The sequence below is a fragment of the Mus caroli genome, unplaced genomic scaffold (assembly GCF_978045245.1).
Source record: "Mus caroli unplaced genomic scaffold, Mus_caroli_1 scaffold_4, whole genome shotgun sequence".
Lineage (NCBI taxonomy): Eukaryota > Metazoa > Chordata > Mammalia > Rodentia > Muridae > Mus > Mus caroli.
Genome location: NW_028227259.1, coordinates 89413857 through 89433883, shown reverse-complemented (window position 1 = coordinate 89433883; position 20027 = coordinate 89413857). Strand labels below are relative to the sequence as shown.

Sequence of the window (20027 nt, the reverse complement as noted above, 5' to 3'; positions counted from 1 at the left end):
ACCTCAAAGATTATCTAATTCAACCCTGTAAAACACATTTTAGTAGTCTAAACATATATGAGCAGTTCTTTAACAAGTCAAAGTTCCCAAATGTCACCATTCAGGTAACAACAGAAGGAAAACCACACCAGCAATTATGTAATAATTAGGTCTGAAATGTATATAGATACTATAAGTTTAGATTCAATCTAAACAAATCTAAATAAACAAGGTTAAGAAGTCTTAAATGATCCCTCTGCTTTACACAAAACTAGTTTTCATATTATACAGAAAGTTTTAAATTTAATAAAGCTATGTAACAGTAAGGTTTTGAAAATGTTCCTTGAAAAACTAGCATCTCAGTAACATTACTTTCTTTAATACATTAGGTATTAAGTTATTAGTTATTAGTTATTTAATACATTAGGTATTAAGGTAATTTTTCCAGAGACAATGACTTTTAAAACGGCTCTCATGAATTGTTATGTAATAAGTTTTAACAGAGTTCATAACACTAGCTCAAACTTTAAAAGGTGCTGTTAATTTGCTGAGGGCTGTTCTTCATTGTCTTTCATAAACCTTGATAGCTAGTATAACAATACAACATAAAATACACTTTACTTAGCATTTAATAAGAGCTAAACAAAACAAAAAGTTCCAAAACATTTAGGGATTAAACATAATCCTTTTACTATTAGTTTCAAATATATAGTATATAATAACCAGACATCATTTTTCAGCTATCTCTCTAAATATTGAATGTTCTCATTAACTTTTGCACCAAACCACTCAAACTGCAGTTAAATCCAACAAACCAAGTACCACCCACCCCAACAGAATAAAAACAGTTGCATCTACAATAAATAATACTAAGAAAATTAAAAGCTGGTTTATAAAATAAACATACCGCTTTCTTGTAGTTTGGGGAGTGCATTTACGACCGGTTTAAAACATGATAGTAACAGTTCATATAGTAGTCCAACTACTGACTGTAAGCCACATACATAAATGGAGGCCCTGGCAGGCTTGAGAGGTGTAGTGGTGTTATAAGTATAGTTTGCAGTCCATTGCAAAACTGAGGAAAAACTTCACTTGTATTTACTGTATTGCACTGGAAACCTTTTAGCTTAAACTTGAAAAGACATCTTGGTGATCAGTCCTTTTAGGCCAAAAGTAAGGGGCTCTGCCAGGTTTCCTCCTACCTACTCGACAAAGTCCTTTTTAAGCTCAAAGAAATGGGACTCCTGTTGGATTATCTGTACCTACCACAGGTTGTTTCCAGCAAAGGAAACTTAACCAAAGGTTTCATCCCATCAACCACACATCCAATAGTCTTTAGCAGAATATTTTAGATTAGCTGTATGCAAATCTATACAGGGGAAGGTGTTGGGTAGAAGGGCTTAAATCAGTTCTTTTCAAAGACTTCTCTCCAATTCTGTAACAAGTTAAACCCCCTTTTTCTGGAAAATGCTGTTTAGTTCATAAGGTAGTGATCAATAACCATGGCGATCCTCTAAAAAACACTTTAAGTCCACAGGTACTGCCAGCATCTGGAAAAGTTGTAAACAGACACAGCAACAGCCCTTCGTTTTGGTTTGTTGCCGGGTCTCCCAGGGCCACTTGATCCCCTTTGGAAAGAACCTATTGTTTTCAGAAGCTCAGCAGGATGTGTGAATTCACTGGGCACATGTTACAGAATATGTGGCAATGGGGTTAACACATCACGGTGACAAAATTGGAAACAGTCCCAATAATGCTCCTCTTGAATATGAAATAACTTAAAACATTTTATCCTCTAAGTGAGGCGTCATCTTCTCAAAAAATATTAGTGATCCTTTATAAAAGTCCCATATGTGGTAAGGCTTATCCAGAGACACACCTGAAAGAAAGGGCTTTATAAAATATTAACAATTTTTGCAAATAAAGACTTCCTCCTCTTCCTCCTTTCTAGCCTGTTCTTAGCAACAAAATGCCTACCTCGCTTTACTTGCTGTATTATCAGAGTACTATCTAGTCTAAACTGGTCATCACTTGTTAGTAAATTATTTTTTCTGCATTAGGAAAGATCCCCATTTTCCTCTTGAAAAAAATGAGGCCAACGTGACCATGTGAAATCCTCAATGAAGCCACAAACTAGTCCATGCAGCTTGATTTGAGGATTTTCTCTTTCTTCTTTACCGCAGGACAAACTTTTGACGAATCACATTCCTCCATCATGTTATCCCGATACATGTGCCTATTATCAGTCCAAAGAACGTTTCTAACCTTCCCACATCCCGGACTGGTTCTCGACGGGATGGACGTCCTCTTGATCGAGGCTGAGAATGCATTCTTCTCTTGTGACGCATTTTATGAATGAGCTGATACAAGTCAATACTTTCATCAGGGGGAAACAGAAGACAGAGCTGAGTTCCACATTCAAGTTCAATTTCCTGGAATATTAAAATGGCAATTAATAGACAAAATAGGATCTCTTAAAAGACTTACAGTTTCCTCATGTACAAAACAAAACACTGACTTCAAAGACTTTTTACCAAGGAGCTAAAATAAACCAGATTCTAATAAACTTACAGGTTTACAAAAACCATTGCAAAGTGCTTCATGTATTTGAAGAGTAGAAACTACAAGTGCAGCTGCTTAAAACTCATATTCTATTCCATTCTATCCAAAAACTATTTGCATAAAATATAAAAATGTAAGTCATCTTAAAAAGAAAGATGTCAGAGAGTCAGAACTGAATACCTACAGAAACAGACTAACCTACAAGCTTAGACAAAGTTGTTACTTTTAAATATCAACATTTAACTTACAAGCAATAGAAATAGTATGAATAACTGTTGGCATCAAACCACATAAGGGAACTATAAGAATGAAAAGTATGGGTTTAAGTCACTACACACGTTAAATTTAATTTGCAGACTTTAAAATATATGTATGTGTACATGTATATATCTGTGTTTTCAGAGGACAATTTTCTATTTAGAAAAAAAAAATCAGACATATTAGTGACAATCCTAAAACTATTACTATAAAACTTTAGGAATTTGAGTTCTTGCTTCATCAGCACATATACTAAAATCAGAATGATACATACAATAGTATGTCCCATGCAAAAGGAAAATGCATATTAATGAGATGTTCTATATTTTAATTTTTTATAATGAAAAGCTACAAAAACTAAGCCACTTCTCACCTTCACTTCAGTTCATTAGTAAAAATACCATTTACCCGAGTAGTACTAATAAATATCTTCCTGGTCAGTCACAACCACAGGAATCAGCAATTTCCCAACATATTCTGGTTTTTACAATTCCTATCTTTCAGACAAATTTGAAAGTATCTTTTTTGTTTGTTTGGTTGGTTTTTTGTTTTGTTTTCAAGACAGGGTTTCTCTGTGTAGCCCTGGCTGTCCTGGAACTCACTCTGTAGACCAGGCTGGCCTCGAACTCAGAAATCCGCCTGCCTCTGCCTCCCAAGTTCTGGGATTAAAGGCGTGCGCCACCACTGCCCGGCTGAAAGTATCTTTTAATAAAGGTCTATATAACACCTGATTAATATTCATTAAAGATTAAACAAACCTGTCCATCACGTCCAATCTTTACTGGCTTATGTTCATTCCAGGGATTGGTGAGATGAGCTGACTTAGTAAAGGGTAATTCACGCCTAGATATGAAACAGCATAAAGTATATTACTTTGTAAAATCTTCTAAGGACGTGTACTGCATTTCAGTATAGTATCAATATATCAACAGTAAACATGACAAAAATGTAAAGAAACACTTATAGTGGTAGGGTATATAATCCTCTACAGAGAGCCCTTACAAAGCCTAGCTTTCGCCAAAAAAACGAACTTAAAAAGAATTATACTTTTTGTGAACCACAGAGTTGAAAATAATTTTAAGTCACAAATATATTTACTACATTGCTTATCAAAAGCACACTATAGAGCACTGATTACTTATAAAATGTAACAAGCACATGTCAGCTAAAAGGAAAAAATAAAACTGGAACGCAGCACCAATAAGACTTCAATTACCTGGCTATAACAAGTATCAAACCAATGAAGCTACATCACCAATAAAGCACCCAAATGATAGTCAAGGTTGGTGAAATAAATGGCACACTACTACATCCTGTTTTTGTTTTTGTTTTCAGAAGTAAGTAGCTTCATTAATGTCTGGCTTTGCTCAATACATTTTTTTTCTAGCAACTTTATCAATTCAAAACATTCAAAGAACTGAAATCCCACAGCCAACAAAATAGAGACATAGATTGTTTTTAATCACTAGAAGTATAAAAGCAGAGTAAGAATACCCAATATCCAAATAAAGGCCTTTGTCAAACCAAACATATCACTCTTAGGGCTCTGACTTTTTGGTACGATTGGCCATAATTAAACTGAAGAGACTGTACACTGCTGGGTGATGTTAGATAATCTCAGCTGGGGTAGAACAGACAACTATGATGCCATAGAAAAACAAAACTTAGCCCATGTTAGAATCCTTGATCCATGAACCATACTACTTGCTTATAGCAGTTACAGAATAGGATCTAGTTACCTTTTGAACAGATATGCTATGGAGAAGAGTGATATGACATTGTTAATATTAAGTGCACCAGAAAATATGGAAGAGATCAAGATTTTAGTCACTCTATAGAGAAAAATTTAACCAAAAAAAAGAAAATAGTAAAGACTTTCATGTGATAAGATAGTGGTTTGGCTATTAACATTAAAAGTAATAGAAAACAAAAATAGGTTATTTGGAGTAGCCAACAAAGAACTGAAAGTAAAATTATTCAGTAAGCTTAATTCTGGGTATTCCATAGTTGTTAGTGTTATTCTGAGCTCACTACAGATGGCAACATGGTCACTTAAAATATTCCTGTCTTACTTATAAAAGTATTTGTTCTGTTCCAATTACCATGTACCTACACAGTTGCCTGAATTACAGGGAATTCAACAAACTTGGTATGTTTAAATATGTAATATTTTTAGTTCTGACAATCTAATGTAAATCTCATTTGTAGTGAAAAACAAAACTCGGCCTTCAAATGACTTAAAGAAATATCAGTGTACCAAGTATCCATTGTCCTCCAAAACTTGAGTGTTAATATATTAACCTGAAAATATTATCTAGGTACACCTAATAATTTTAAAAAGTAAAACCCTTTCTGCCTTTATATCTACTTTAGGTAGGCTGGATTTGGGTTATCTCTTGGTAAAACAGTTCATGCAAGTTAGTAAGATAGCTAATTAGTGAGTCAATGTAAAAAAATTTACTTAAAAAATTATTAACCAATAAAACTCATCTTATAAAATTAAGAAATGTATCAATCTAAGAATATAAAGATCAATACAAGTAACATATTAACATTGAATCCACTGTATTTGTTTCTTTTTCCCAAAAGGCATCATCTTCAAATAGTTCACAATGATAAACCATATTTTCTTTGGCCTTTACAATTATAAACCTGGAAATAAAAAAACAATAAAAACCATTTTTACCCATATCAACTAAAACAATAACCTGTCATCTCATGCATGTGTGTATGAGGTCACCTCTCTCTCCCTCCACTGTTAAGGCACTGGGGTTCAAACTAGGTCCTCAGGTTTCATAGCCTGTATCTTTTTACCTGTTGAGCCATGTCACAAATTTTTTAAGCTTCTATTTTCACTTAATAATTTTCTAAATAACTATACACATGTAAACCAGGAAGGAAGAAGAAAAAAGTTCAATGTACTGTAATTATAATTTTTAATTTATTCTGCTTCTACATGTTATAGCATGGATATTTATTTTTGCAAAATACTGTAAGAAACAAAACATACTTTACTTAACCAATTTTGTATTTATCTAACAATTTAGATGCCTTTCAATTTTTGTATAGAAAATAAGTGTAAAATCATACATAGGCTGGAGAGATGTCCCAGTGTTAAAGAGATATTTTGAGTTCAGTTCCCAGCACCCACAGTAGCCAGTTCCCAGCTGGCTCAACTTCAGCTCCAGGTAAACTGATGTTCTTCTATACTCTGTGGGCACCTGCACTCACATGTACACAGACACACATACATAAAATAATTTTAAAAAGTGAAGAATCTGATGTATAATGCATGTCTCTAATCCCACTCTTTAGGAAACAGAGGCAGAGGAATCTGCTAGTTTCAAGCCCAGCCTGGTCTATATACCGAGTCCCAGGGTCAGCCAGTGCTACACAGAGACCCTATCTTAAAATAACAAAACAAAATCAAGCAAACAATAAAAAAAAAAAAAAAATCCTTCAAACAAAAAATAAAATTTTAAAAGATCTGCATAGTTTTGGGCTTCTCTATTAAAATTCACATACAGTGCTTCACTTAGTTGGGGAAAGTCTGGCTGGACCACATCACCATTCATCAACCTTTGACCCTTCACATCACTCTTCACTCCAACCTCATGGAGCATTTCAATATTCCTCCACTTTCATGAACAGAAACAGTATTTACCCTTCTCATTTGTCTCCTCAGTCTTAATATAAAGTTTAGCCTGGCTTGTAATTTATTGATGTTCGTGCTTCAGCCCTATGTGTTGGTGTTATTGACCTGTGTCCCCACACTTCATTTTCTTATTTGTAACAAATACTTCTAATTCCTTTGAATTCCAACAAACTCATCAATAAAATTCATATATTTAATGTCACATGTAACAGACAAGAACAAGCCATGAAATCCTCACTTGCTTAATTAGCCTTCTTTCTGTACAATGATTTGGTATCACCATAAAGTTTTTTCTGTAACTCATGTTACATAGTTAACTCATGTTATAAAAATTATATCAATTTCTCTAATAAACATAATTAAGTCTTAATCCTTTTTAGGATACCAGAAAGCAGATTAAACGTGTACTGCTTATGTCTCTAAAAATACAAACTGGGGCCAAAGAGATGGCTCAGTGGTTAAGAACACCAAGGGCTCTCCCAGAGGTCCTGAGTTCAATTCCCAGCAACCACAAGGTGGCTCATGATCATTTGTAATGGGATTACAAATGTGTCTGAAGACACTGACCACATATACTCACATACATAAGATAAATAAATCTTAAAAAAAAAAAAAACTTAAAAATTGTGTGGCAATAAATAGCCCCAAAATTGTTAAAACAACTAAAAGAGTAATTGTTTTGCAATGAAATAAACATACCAGATCTTAACAAGTGCTAGGAAAACTTTACTTTTCCTTAACATTCAATATTAGTTTATTAAGTCAGTGAACAGGTAAAAAAAATAAATAAACATTGTTTTTAAGTTTAACACACCAATGTCATCACTATAGTAAGTCTAAGAATAAAGAATCCCATCACCCCTAAAGGGCAGCAGAAACTAAATTAATCAAATTACTACAGAATTTTAACATTATTCCCAACCACTTGCCCTTTCTCTGTATTGATTTAATTTACCTGCAAATCCAGTCTATTTTAAAAACACCTCCAAGCATTTTAGCACTCATTCCTGCTGGAAGCACCCAATGTATAGGAGATCCGCCATGGTGTGATTCTGAAGACAATCTGGCAAAACCTAGGGGACCACAGTATCACATTTGTTAAGTGTCACTGCAATTATTATTTTCATATACCCAAAGTAACAAATTACTTTTATCCTTACCTTGAAATTTTCCACTTTCTCTGACAGAAAATATTAATATAACACTCCTTGCAGATCTAAATGCAAGATTTAATTTCTTCTCATTTACAGGCAATGTGGACCATACACCCTACAGAAATAATGCAAAGATCACAAATTAAAATCAAGTACTATAGTGATAAAAAAGTAAAAGTTAGGCCGGGCGTGGTGGCACACGCCTGTAATCCCAGCACTTGGGAGGCAGAGGCAGGCGGATTTCTGAGTTCGAGGCCAGCATAGTCTATAAAGTGAGTTCCAGGACAGCCAGGGCTATACAGAGAAACCCTATTCTGGAAAAAAAAAAAAAAAGTTACTATGTTGGTATTTGAAATTAAAAAAAAAAAAAAAAAAAACTTAACAGAAAAATCTCATTTGTTAACTGGGAATTAGTTATCTGATAAAATATGAAAAGATTTTACAACTTTATAAAATCTAAAAAGGTGGATTGTCAGGCAAATCTTATGAACTCCAATTCTTTATCAATCACTGCAATTACTCTAAAATCAAAATCATTTTTTATGGTAGGTATATGTTACTGAAAGGTGAATCACCACTTCTGTCTTCCTAAATAGGTGTGCTTAATCACATAATGTAAAATGGTTTCACAGCAATAAAACCATAAGTGAAAATGCTAAAAATTCTAGTTTTTCATAAGTTCAATTTTATGTAACTTGAAAAGATTTTTTTTAACTAGAGTTGACACATAGTTATTTAAGTTATTTAGACTCCTACAGTAGTTCTAACCAATTTATATTTTAAAAGAAAGAGTAAAAAGGAGAGAGAGAAAAAGAAAGAAGAAAGTTTAAAAAAAATAAAAGCCAAAGAGAAAGATTAAGGCAACGAAGCTCTCATTTTCTTGGAGCAAGCTGGTCTCTTCATTCACATTTCAGCACTATTATTTCAGCTTAAAACCACTTCAGCTAAAGAACAGTGTAACTGGCTGCTCATTGCTTTCTCCTTCTAAGTTTTATGAGTAATCATCAACCCAAATCAGAAATACTACCAACTGAAATACAATTAGAAATGTGAACATTTTGATAACATCAGTTGAAAATGTTACTCAACTTAAGCTAAGAATTTTACAGTTTTTTAAAAACTGGTATAGGGGCTGGTGAGATGGCTCAGTGGGTAAGAGCACCCGACTGCTCTTCCGAAGGTCCAGAGTTCAAATCCCAGCAACCACATGGTGGCTCACAACCACCTGAAACGAGATCTGACGCCCTCTTCTGGTGTGTCTACAGTGTACTTACATATAATAAATAAATAAATCTTTAAAAAAAAAAAAAAAACTGGTGTAAAACACAAAACACAGTTTGTTATTTCTCCAGCAACTAACAGTACTGGTAAAAATCTAGAGTGGACCTTTACAGCTATGGAGCCCCCCTTCTTCCTAAACCCAGGTAACTGGATATAAAAGAAATATTAACAGAAAAAACATATATTATGGTATAAATTATATACTCTTCAACACTCCTGTGATTTCTAGTAAGACAGAAATGTAAATTCACACCACTACCAGGTTTCCTAACTTGCCACAGACCAGATCTGAATTGGCAACTAAGCAAAGTCAAAGCATCTGAGGCAGCTGGAGGTAATTTTCATTGATCATTACATCTCATTTAAGTTTCAGGATTAGGAATGTTTCAGTGGGGCTGATGGTGATACCTTTGCTTTGGCAAGAGACACATTCTCATGGTTATTACTCTTTATGAGGAAAAATCTTGCATCCTGAAGGACATATTTGAGTTTACTGGTTTGATCTGAAAAAAAAAAAAAAAATTCCATTTTCATTAACCATGGACTTACTACACATAGGTGTGCCAACTATAGTAAATTAACCCTCCAAACCCAGCTAAACTGTAAAATCTCAAGTCACCCAGTCAGCCTAGAAAGCTCAGGCACAACAGAACAAAGCAAAGCTAAGTAAGGAGGAGCAGCACTGCAGGTCAGCCTCGCCCAGCGATGTTCCGATGTATCAGACCCATGCTCAAGTATGACAACGGCTTTAAGTTCTATAAACTTTTGAAGGATTCATTTAAAGATTGATCATAGACTATTAATGCTGTTAAACATGTGTCTAAATGTAAATATATCAACATATCTAGAAACTAAAATATCACAAGCTGTCTATAGTTATTGTGAAAAATAGGCAATAGAAAGCAGATACAAAACGTGGGAGATTTCTATTTAAGTTTTTAATGCTTTCTCCCATAACACGATATATCGGAACATGACCACACTAAAACCAAGTACTAATGGAAAACCAATAAGGTAAAATAATGACTTTATGGAGCATGCAATGAAAACAATTTCAAATTTAAATGATACCTTTTCGGACAGCACGAACGGAAGATGATAATTTCTCATGCTTCTTTTCTGAACCTGTATTTAGCCAAAGTACATTTGTTCAGATTGAGCTTAATAGATAAAGACAAAATTTCTACAGTCTTGTCACATAAAATTCTCATTCCAGACAAATTCTTCCTGGCGCACCCACACACACAAAAATACTTCTCCATGTGTACGAGTGTTTGCTTTTTGGGTTGTTCGAATTTTTCTTTTCTTTTTTTTTTTTTTTTATATTTGAACAGTTTCCCACTCAGAAAACTAGTCACTGAATCATCATCTTCCAAGAGAAAAAAAAATGTGAAAATTGAAAATTTCACTGAAGCAGTAACAGAACAGGATTAAAATAAGAAAAAGCTTAGTCTCCTCTAGAATTATTACACTGAACATGCCAAAATTCAGTACTAATGAACATCAACAATTCACACTAAACTACAACCTCCACACTTTCTAAAGCAAGTTCCAGTCAGTAGTTATGATCCTAAAGTTAAATGGGATTACCTGCATATGACTCTGATGCAGAACTGCCACTTCTATCAAAGACAATGGGTGATATGCCTCGAGCTCTCTTCCTTTCCTTCTTTTTCTCATCTGAAACAAACAAAAGATCCAGACAATGTATAAACTATCACAATACAAAAGAAGCTAGCATAAGAATTCAAAGGAGAACTTGTCCAGTCTTGTTACCCAGCTCTTACAGTAATCATGTTTCTTCCCCTTCTCATTGCTCGAACTTCCTCAGTCTCACTTAAAAATGTATGTGTGACAACTGTCATACATTTCAAGTAATAAAAGCGCATGAATCCGAGAAGAATTCAGGTACTTACTTAACTGCTATATGAAAAAAGTTTTCCACAACGGAGGGAAAGCAAATATAATTTTTTTCAGTAAAACTTAGTATGTATTTTCAATGTACTCTGAAGTGCTACACTAAGTCCTGTGGCTTGTGTAAATTACTGAAGTCTTATTGTGTTGTATCCAAACATCAGAACACAAAGGATTCACACTAGAAAACACACACATATGAACATAACCAAATCTGGTTTCCCCACTTCTATGACTTCAATTCTATTTTTGTACCATTTCTGCTCTAGATCTTTCTTTTTATTTTAAAATTTACCAGGCTGGAAAGATGGCTCAGCGGTTAAGAGCACTGACTTCCAAGGTCCTTCCTGAGTTCAATGCCCAGCAACCACATGGTGGCTCACAACCATCTGTAATGGGATCTGATGTCCTCTTCTGGTGTATGGGAAGACAGCTACAATATATTCATATACATAAATAAATCTTTAAAAAAAATGTACCACTGAGGTCTTAATGGCAGTCCATATCTTTACTTATGAGAATGGGGGATCTTCAGCACACAGAAAAATCAAGCTTAGTGTGGAACTTTATAAATATATATGAGGACTGAAACTGGATTCAGCCCCTTACCATTGTAGTCATAAATGATACACCCCTTGAACCTCTTTAGCTGGTAGATAAGATGTAATTTAAAAAGTATAAAATATGTATGTTTTTGTAAAAACAATGAAAATCTTAAAAAGAATTATCAGTGGTCACACATACAGTACTCTTCTATATAAATTCAGTTAACTAAATTCTCCTCTCTCTTAATTCTTAAAGCACACTCAATGAAATTTACAAATAGGAAACCTGAAATAAATAAAAAGGTGGAGGTGGGAGAAACAAAGTTATGCTAAAGTCATATATTTCCTCAATTGTAAGACACAATTTGAAAAGCAGGCCTTCAAGCTAAAGAGTACAAGACTTGTCTTCTATTCTTCCTGAGTAAATGAAAAAGATACTTTTACAGCTTGCTTTATTGTTTTTTTGAAAACACTAATACTAGGATGTGCAGATTGCCCATGTTATTTAATGTATGAACCAAGGACAAGTGTTGCAGATTGCCCATGTTATTTAATGTATGAACCAAGGACATTCTGACATTTCTTGAGTAATGATACCAAACACTTGAAAAGCCAGATGAGCACACTAGGACCAGCTAATCTTTTGGTGTTTTTGTTGTTGTTGTTGTTGTTTTGTTTTAAAAAAAGAAAATTGTTAGTACACTGTTTTCAAAGCTTTCTTCCTTGATCATTTCAAGAGTAAAAACTTTACAAATTCGTTACTAAATACACCTTAGAGCATAATTCATCTTATAAACACAGAGATAATATGGTGGGAAGGGACCAGTGCAAGAGATTTTGCCCAACTAAAATTTATATAGCAGAGCAAACCTGGCATTAGTAAATAAAATGGCAAAGAAATGTTGATCATATTATATGAATAAATTCTACTATTTTTTAAGTACATGAAGGTTATGACTCAGAGATCAAAAGCATAATTAAACTCTCCTAGAAAACTAAAGCTTTTAGTCAACCAGTGAGTCATTTTATAAATTACTAAAAATTCTGAGAAAAAGGAAACTGGAGAAAGTGGAATCTAGAAAACGAGTGACATTGAAATTAATTGTGGTCCCTGGTATTTATTTAAAACTAGCATATCCAAGTCAAAGTTCCACAGTAACCTCATTTTTCAGGCAAATGTATACCAAGACACACACACAACCTAAGAAAAATAATCTATGTTTTAAAGGTATCTTAAATAGATACCACCTAAGACATTTTCTGAATTCTAGATATCTTTTTTAAAACTATAAAAGTATTGATTTATTGTAAAATGATAGGCCATCATTTCAATTTGAAATGCATTTGCTATAAAATCAAGATAGTATGAAGTAATCTAACTAGAGTAACAGATTCATGTAAGAACTTACTAAAAACTATTTCAGGGCCTAATCATTTCAATAAAACCCATTACTTGGTTCTGAAAGAAAGATGAAATTTCAAGACCTGTAAGTCATATAAAGTACTCAGAAATTGCTGGTTGTTTGTGAGCCTAGAGGCTGCCTGGGGCTGAGAAAAAAGAAAAACAAGCCTGGGTATGCCCTGTAGTTAAAACATTCCTGGGAACATCTTGACCATAAGATAAAGGGGAATGTGAAGACATAACAGGGCTATCTGAACTGAGTCAACAACTCACAGATCAAGACATAACAGGGCTATCTGAACTGAGTCAACAACTCACAGATCTCTGACACCCTGCACGTACATGTAATTTTTCTGCTGATGTTTAAATAAGCCAATAGTGTGTCGCTATGCTGAATTCCACACCCCTAAGCCCGTTACCCCATAAAACCCCTAGCTTCCGAGCCTCATGGCCAACATCCGTTATCTCCTGTGTGAGATGCGTGTCGGACCTCATGTAATTACATCAAGATGGTCCTTCGTGATTTTTTGGGTGCATGCCGAATTTGGAATTGAGTGGGGGTTTCCCCACTAGGTTCTATCAGTTCAATACCCAAAACATAATAATTCCTGTACAAAAATTCCTTCTATTCTGAGTGCTTTTACATATATTCAGAATTAGAGATTCTTCGTATTAGCAATACTTTTTTGTTTTATACACAGACCAGATTAGTCTTAAATCCACAATCTTCCTGCCTTACCTTCTCAAGTACCTAAGCTATCTCAGTCAACTCATATGTATAGATCTCATATTTCAAGAAAAAGACTGTATTGTTCTGTCTCTATGGCTACATGATGGAAAATTAAGAGGCATTCTACCTTGGAAACGTCCTATAATAACTAGTGGGAAAATACATGAGTATATAGCAAATGCATATGTACCTGAGGTAAGTTCTTGTCAATGATGAAAATATTAAGAACTATAAAATTAAAGCCTGGAATACACTTTCATAGAAACAAAACTTGAACTCGCACAAATTTATACCAAATCATTTAACAGCCAGGAAATATACAAAATAAAAATAAAACAGTACCTGATCCATCTGTTCCTGACCCAGATCTGACAGATCCGTCTGTGAAGGAAACAGACTCGGAACCAGAATCACTGGCCTCACTTCGGGTGTCATAATCATTCCCTTCTTCCTTCTGATCTCTCTCATCCTGTTCATATTCTTCTTCCTCTTCGTCCTCATCCTCATCCTCTTCTTCCTCTTCATCCTCTTCCTCCTCCTCCTCTGCATCTTCATCCACTTCCTCATCATCTTCTGCATCATCTACCTCTTCATCTTCCTCTACATCTTCTTCCCCTCCTTCCTCCTCATTCTCAGTGTTGTTGCCCTGTTCAGAAGAACCACTGCTTCCTGTCTCGTGGTCAGAACCATATTCTTCAGAGTTCACCTCTTCCTTTGAAGACTGGCTGGATCTGCTTGCACGTCTATCAACTTCAAGCCCAATTCTCTGATGTTTAAAGAAAAAGGGAATCAGCAGTCATTAACAGACAAGGTCAAGATGAATAAAGAGTTCTAAAGCCTCAAAAAGAACTGCTTTATTATCTGCAATAACATTTACTACCTCAGAACCATCTGGTGTAGGAGACTTGGCCCTTCTTTCAGAATCCCTTTTCCGTAGACAAGTTTTTTCTGGTTGACTCTTGTAAGGTTCTCTAGAGGAACTGCTTGACAGACGAATTTTTCGATCAGCATCCAGACGCTTGTTCCTTTCAGATCTTTGATATTCCTCATTTTTATATTCTGTAACCGACTTTCCTTTTGTACTAACTATTCTTTTATTATTGCTTACAGATGAGCTTAGTGGCTTAGAAATCAATTGTCTTGAATGGATAGAAGGTTTTTGTCGCTTGGTGTCAGTAGACTCCATTCTCTCACTTTTCCTTTTTGATCCTTTAAAAAACAATTTTAAAAGACATAGAGAAGTATTTGCATTATTCCATTAATTTCATCAAGATTTATAATGTGCATGAGATAGAAAAAAATGCATTTTAAAAAGTACCTCCTAAAATAGTTTTACTCTAGAACAAATGTAAACAAAAGAGTTTCCCAACTGCTGAACTAAACGCTCATATTTAAAAGTGTTAAGTATTATTTCCCCACCCCCGGTAAGATTATTTTTTTTTTAAGATTTATTTATTTTATTTATATGGGTGCACTTTAGCTGTCTTCAGATACACCAAAAGAGAGAGTCAGATCTCATTACAGATGGTTGTGATCCACCATGTGGTTGCTGGGAATTGAATTCAGGACCTTTAAGAGCAGTCAGTGCCCTTAACCGCTGAGCCATTTCTCCAGACACCAAGAGTTACAGGTATCAGTGTGACCCACGAGCATATCTGGTTCCTGGAGTGATCAGAAGCAGGTGTTAGATCGCCTATATTTCTGAGCTGCCATGGGAGTACTGGGCCTGAACCTTGGCTCTCTGCAAAAACAAGTATTCTTATATACACTAAACCATCTTTCAAGTCTCTTTTTTTAAAAAGTACTTTACCCATTCCGATTCCAGGTCTGTTATGCAAAATGGTTTATTGTGGGCTTTTGGTACTAATAATTGTCAAGGTACAAGAACAAATTTTTCATAAATTGAATCTCCTTTATTTAAACGTATTTTTAACAAAAACTAAAAGACCTCTTACCTTTTTTCTCATTTTTATCTTGTTCACTCTCTGGATTATACAGTTCATCATCCTGTTCTGGTACTTCAGTCAAAATATCATCCAAAACATTAAGCTCCCCATCTGCAAAATTAAAAATAAAATCAATTATCATTAATCATTGTTTCTAGACTAACAAGCATTCATTTTGAGTAATTAACTAAGTGTCCATAACCTTCAAAGCAGTTAGATCAAACCCACTAAATAAGAGTAAAGGATTCAATCAAGTAATATCAAACAAATCACCATCACAAAAACTCCAAATATGGCCCGCTTAAAACAGTATTTTTGTGACACTCATATACAAAAATGCAAAATCTGAATGACTATTATGAAACACAAAAAAACTAGTTCATATTACAGGAAAACAAACAGATGAATATAGCTTTTTCTGAGGCTTAACTGGGAAAATCAGTGAAATCCACATACGACTAAGTATTAACTTGATGTTGCTAATATGCTTAAGAAAATTAAGTACTTAGGGGCAAGGGCATGTCATACAACAAATAAATAGTTGAAGAAAAATATGCAAGCATAGACCCACATATTAAGTGAAGACAGATCAACTTGAGAGTGCATTCCAGAGAAAATGAAAATGACACAAACACAAATGTAACAAATGGCAAATTTTACAGAATGCATGGAAATATATAGATAAATCCTCTACAACTTTTATAACTACTTTATCTAAAATTGAAATCAGAAATAGTTTGGAAAGGCAACTCATCTAAATTGGCACAGTACACAAATCTCCAAAACTCAATTTTGTCTCATCTTCAACCCAATAGAAAAATATTTCTAAGAAATACATAGAAAGCTGGGCGTGGTGGCACACGCCTTTAGTCCCAGCACTTGGGAGACAGAGGCAGGCGGATTTCTGAGTTCAAGGCCAGCCTGGTCTATAGAGTGAGTTCCAGAACAGCCAAAGCTACACAGAGAAACCCAAAAAGAAAAAGAAAAGAAATACATAGAAATGCCAACTTAAATCAAGTATGCAGTATAAACTACAGTTGACGGCAAATAGTAAATCTTTCAGTTGATAGCATATAGTAAATCTTCCAATATAAAAATATCTTTGCAAATTTACACTGGTGAGGAATTATACAGTCATAAAACATGCTGAAACAATTACAGTAAACCACAAAGGCCACTAAAAGTATGGTGAGGTTAATAATTCCGAGTCTGTACATACACTCATTTAGTAGAACTCTCCCCACTAGAGGAAAACAAAAATCAGGACTGAAGAGAACTGTAATCATTAACACACACAACAAAAGAGAAGCAGTTACACGGGGAAAAATCGTGTCTATGAAGTATCTGATAATTAAACTTGCTATTGGCATAACCACCATGTGGTTGCTGGGAATTGAACTCAGGACCTCTGGAAGAGCAGCCAGTGCTCTTTACCTCTGAGCCATCTCTCCAGCCCTTGTACTTCACTTTTCCAATATGAAGAATGAATCATATTTCTTCTACCATTAATAAAAATCAAAATACATTGAAAAGGATCATGTCATCTACTCACATCAAGATTCCTCAAGATCTGAATGACGCCAAACACCATTTTAGACTCTAGAATATTTTTAAAAATAAGTAAATGAGTTAGGGGCTAGAGAGGTGATTCAGTGGTTAAGAGCATGTGTTTTCTTGCTGAGGACCTGTGTTCAGGTCTCAGAACACATACTGTGGATTCCCAGAACATATACTGTGGATCACAATTATTCTTAACTCCAGTTCCAGCCATGCAGCTGGAACTTTGTGAGCACCGTCTGACCTTTGTGAGCACCAGGCACACATGAGGTGTACAGACGTGCAAAACATTCATACACATAAAATTAAAAAATCTAAAAAAAAAATAGTTTGCTATAAATATCCCACAATTGGCAGGTGTATAATAATTAATGCTCAAAGCTCTTTAACTAGTCTTGAAAGAATGAACTACATTCATAGAAAACAATTTAAGCTATCACAAAATAGGCAGATTGGTGAAAATAGGCAAATCTTTTCATGAAATAATTTCAATGAGAAATAACCCAAAATCCAACATTACATCTCATGCTAAAATTTAATATATTTTTAAAAACCCATAAAAATGATTTAAATTTCAAAGGCATACCTCATAAAAAGCACTTTTTTGTGTAAAGTTTTTACAGAATTCAAGTATAGATACTGACTGCTCTTTTACAAAATGTCTGTAAACTTTTCCAAGATAATTACTAACCAATGCCTACATATCAAAAAACCTCTTATAGCTAACACATTGGCACTTTCACTTACATGAGCTCACAAAATAAAGAAGGCATGTTTCTCATCAGTACTTTGCAGATAAAGAATTAGAAGTTCAGGGCTCAAGCGGTGGCTCGTTAGCTAAAAGAACTTGATGTTGCAAGAGGACCAGAGCTTAGTTCCCAGACTCACATGGGACTCCAGTCCCAGGGTATCTGATGCCCTCCTTCAGACCTCCACAGGGATCAGGCAGGCATGGAGTATACAGACTTCCACATAGGCAAAAACACTACTACACATAAAATAAGTATTTAAAAAAGAAAAAGGGAGAGCTGACCAAAAGTATTTAGTGCAGATGGATGTGAGTCAGAAGTTCAAGCTTTATAAACCTACAAACACAAAAGTACATAATATTAAATAGTATGACTTTCAAATTAATGTACCCCCGCCTTGGCTCTGTATACTCAGCAACAATTAAATTTCATCTAATACAGAAAACTATTCTTCTAGTGAGTACTTTTATTTGTACTACAGCAATAAACTAAATATATAGTCATATCAAGAAGTTGACAGACATAACCAAGAACTGTTATGACTCACAAAGCCTATCTAATACTTAATAAAATATTTTCCTATTACCTGATGTAAATGACCACATTTTATTTTCTCTCACTGAAGTCATTAACACATTTATTAAAATAAGATGCACAGGGAAGAGAGGAGGAGATGAAGAAACTTAGGTTAGCTACCATATTTTAACTAGGAACTGGGAAATACAGTCTCAACTTCTAATTTTCTCACCTCTGATTAGACATTAAAAACACACAGCAACTTAAATAAAAATTTAAAACATACATGGCATGACATAGGAAGAGATGAGAGGGCTATAAGGACAGTGAGGTAAGGAAGATAAAATGGGGAGAAGAATCTCCTAAAATATACCTTGTTTGAAACTGTCATAATGATATCTAATATTTTGCATGCCAATAAAAAGAAAAGCCACAAATAATCACTCAGGAAAGAAAAGGAGAGTCCTAAGAAGTGCTGCAACCTATAAGCCTTTCCTAGCAGTGAGACTGCACACATCAACCCTTTTACAATAGCACCTCAAGCTTTATACATACAATCTGGTTCAGTCCATAGAATCTATTCTCTAAGCACATACATTCCCTAATTATCTGACAATACTGCCCTGAATCATGATGTTGTAAGACAGTAATAATCCTTTTTCATTATTGCTCATTTCTGGGAATCAACTAGGATCTCTCCAAGTTTGGAGTCTGATGATAGCTAAAGCTATTAGTGTCTTAAGAATGCTCCAAGGGCTGGAGAGATGGCTCAGCCATTAAAGGCTAGACTCACAACTAAAAATCTAAGAACTTTCCCTAAAGAACAGGCTGAGAAAACCAAAAATAACTAGAGCTTCTTGGGTCTTTTTTCCAGTCACTCTCCTTTATGGCAGCTCCAGTGTGACTGAGAGCACTCAGTGGGTATATGCCAAAACACAGAAAACTAGGCAAAACCCAGCAACACCATCTGAGCATTTTATTTAGAGACAACCAATAAAAGCTACCCAGATTCATAAAAAAAGGAACATAAAACTTCATTACTGCTGGAAAAAAGAAATATACTAAAGGAAAATGCTTCCAAAAAGGTTTAGATTCCTTTTATTTCTAGCAATTTGAATTGTAAGTTACAGCTTAACAACAACAACAAAAAGAAAAGTAGAAAACCTGGCTTTAAAAGACCAATGAGCTGTTAATAGTATATACCATATAATAATTTAAGCTGATTTCTCAGGTAACTTCTTTCACTTGGTGCATAAATTTCATTTTTCAACTTATGCTATTGCTCTTAAAGACAATAATCATCTCTGGCATTTTGGTGGTTAAAAAAAAATATCACTGGGGGCTGGAGAGATGGCTCAGCAGTTAAGAGCACTGACTCCTTTCCCAGAGGTCCTGAGTTTAAATCCCAGCAACCACATGGTGGCTCACAACCATCTGTAATGAGATCTGATGCCCTCTTCTGGTGTGTCTGAAAACAGCTACAGTGTACCTATATATAATAAATAAATGTTAAAAAAAAAACAATAAAAATTAAAATACACCTAAAACTATCTCCTTATATAGTTAAAAAATAAAATTACTAATTTCAAGACCACTTTCTCTAAAGTTAATACTTTTAATCACTTTATCCTAATTAATGCTTAACATTATTGATATTCTATACCACAAGCACTTTGAACTGTGGGTGTCAAATATTGTGGGGTGGAGAGATCTGACACCAGTAAAAAAGTAATGCATAATAACCAAAACCTCACTCAAAATCAAAATGAATCTGAAATG

General features: G+C 34.5%; 1 protein-coding gene and 1 non-coding gene across 12 annotated transcripts in view; one reads left to right on the top strand and one right to left on the bottom strand.

Moving 5' to 3' along the window:
- Ythdc1 (YTH N6-methyladenosine RNA binding protein C1) overlaps positions 1 to 20027 on the bottom strand; it is a 130435-nt gene that overhangs the window by 6668 nt on the left and 103740 nt on the right. For 8 of the 11 annotated variants that reach the window (XM_085836811.1, XM_085836806.1, XM_085836807.1 and 5 more), the window contains 10 exons: positions 15436 to 15537; positions 14361 to 14689; positions 13823 to 14246; positions 10480 to 10569; positions 9961 to 10014; positions 9298 to 9392; positions 7615 to 7723; positions 7410 to 7527; positions 3558 to 3642; positions 2245 to 2411 (listed from right to left, as the gene is read on the bottom strand). In XM_085836811.1, coding sequence (XP_085692937.1) covers positions 2245 to 2411; positions 3558 to 3642; positions 7410 to 7527; positions 7615 to 7723; positions 9298 to 9392; positions 9961 to 10014; positions 10480 to 10569; positions 13823 to 14246; positions 14361 to 14689; positions 15436 to 15537 — 1573 coding nt within the window. Of the gene's footprint in view, positions 1 to 2244; positions 2412 to 3557; positions 3643 to 7409; positions 7528 to 7614; positions 7724 to 9297; positions 9393 to 9960; positions 10015 to 10479; positions 10570 to 13822; positions 14247 to 14360; positions 14690 to 15435; positions 15538 to 17730; positions 18069 to 20027 lie in introns of all 11 variants that reach the window. The other 3 variants (XM_085836809.1, XM_085836810.1, XM_085836814.1) reach the window with 2 other exon arrangements.
- On the top strand, positions 3028 to 3129 carry LOC147005170 (U6 spliceosomal RNA). Its single transcript, XR_015047036.1, has one exon. It is a non-coding gene; the product is annotated as a U6 spliceosomal RNA (small nuclear RNA).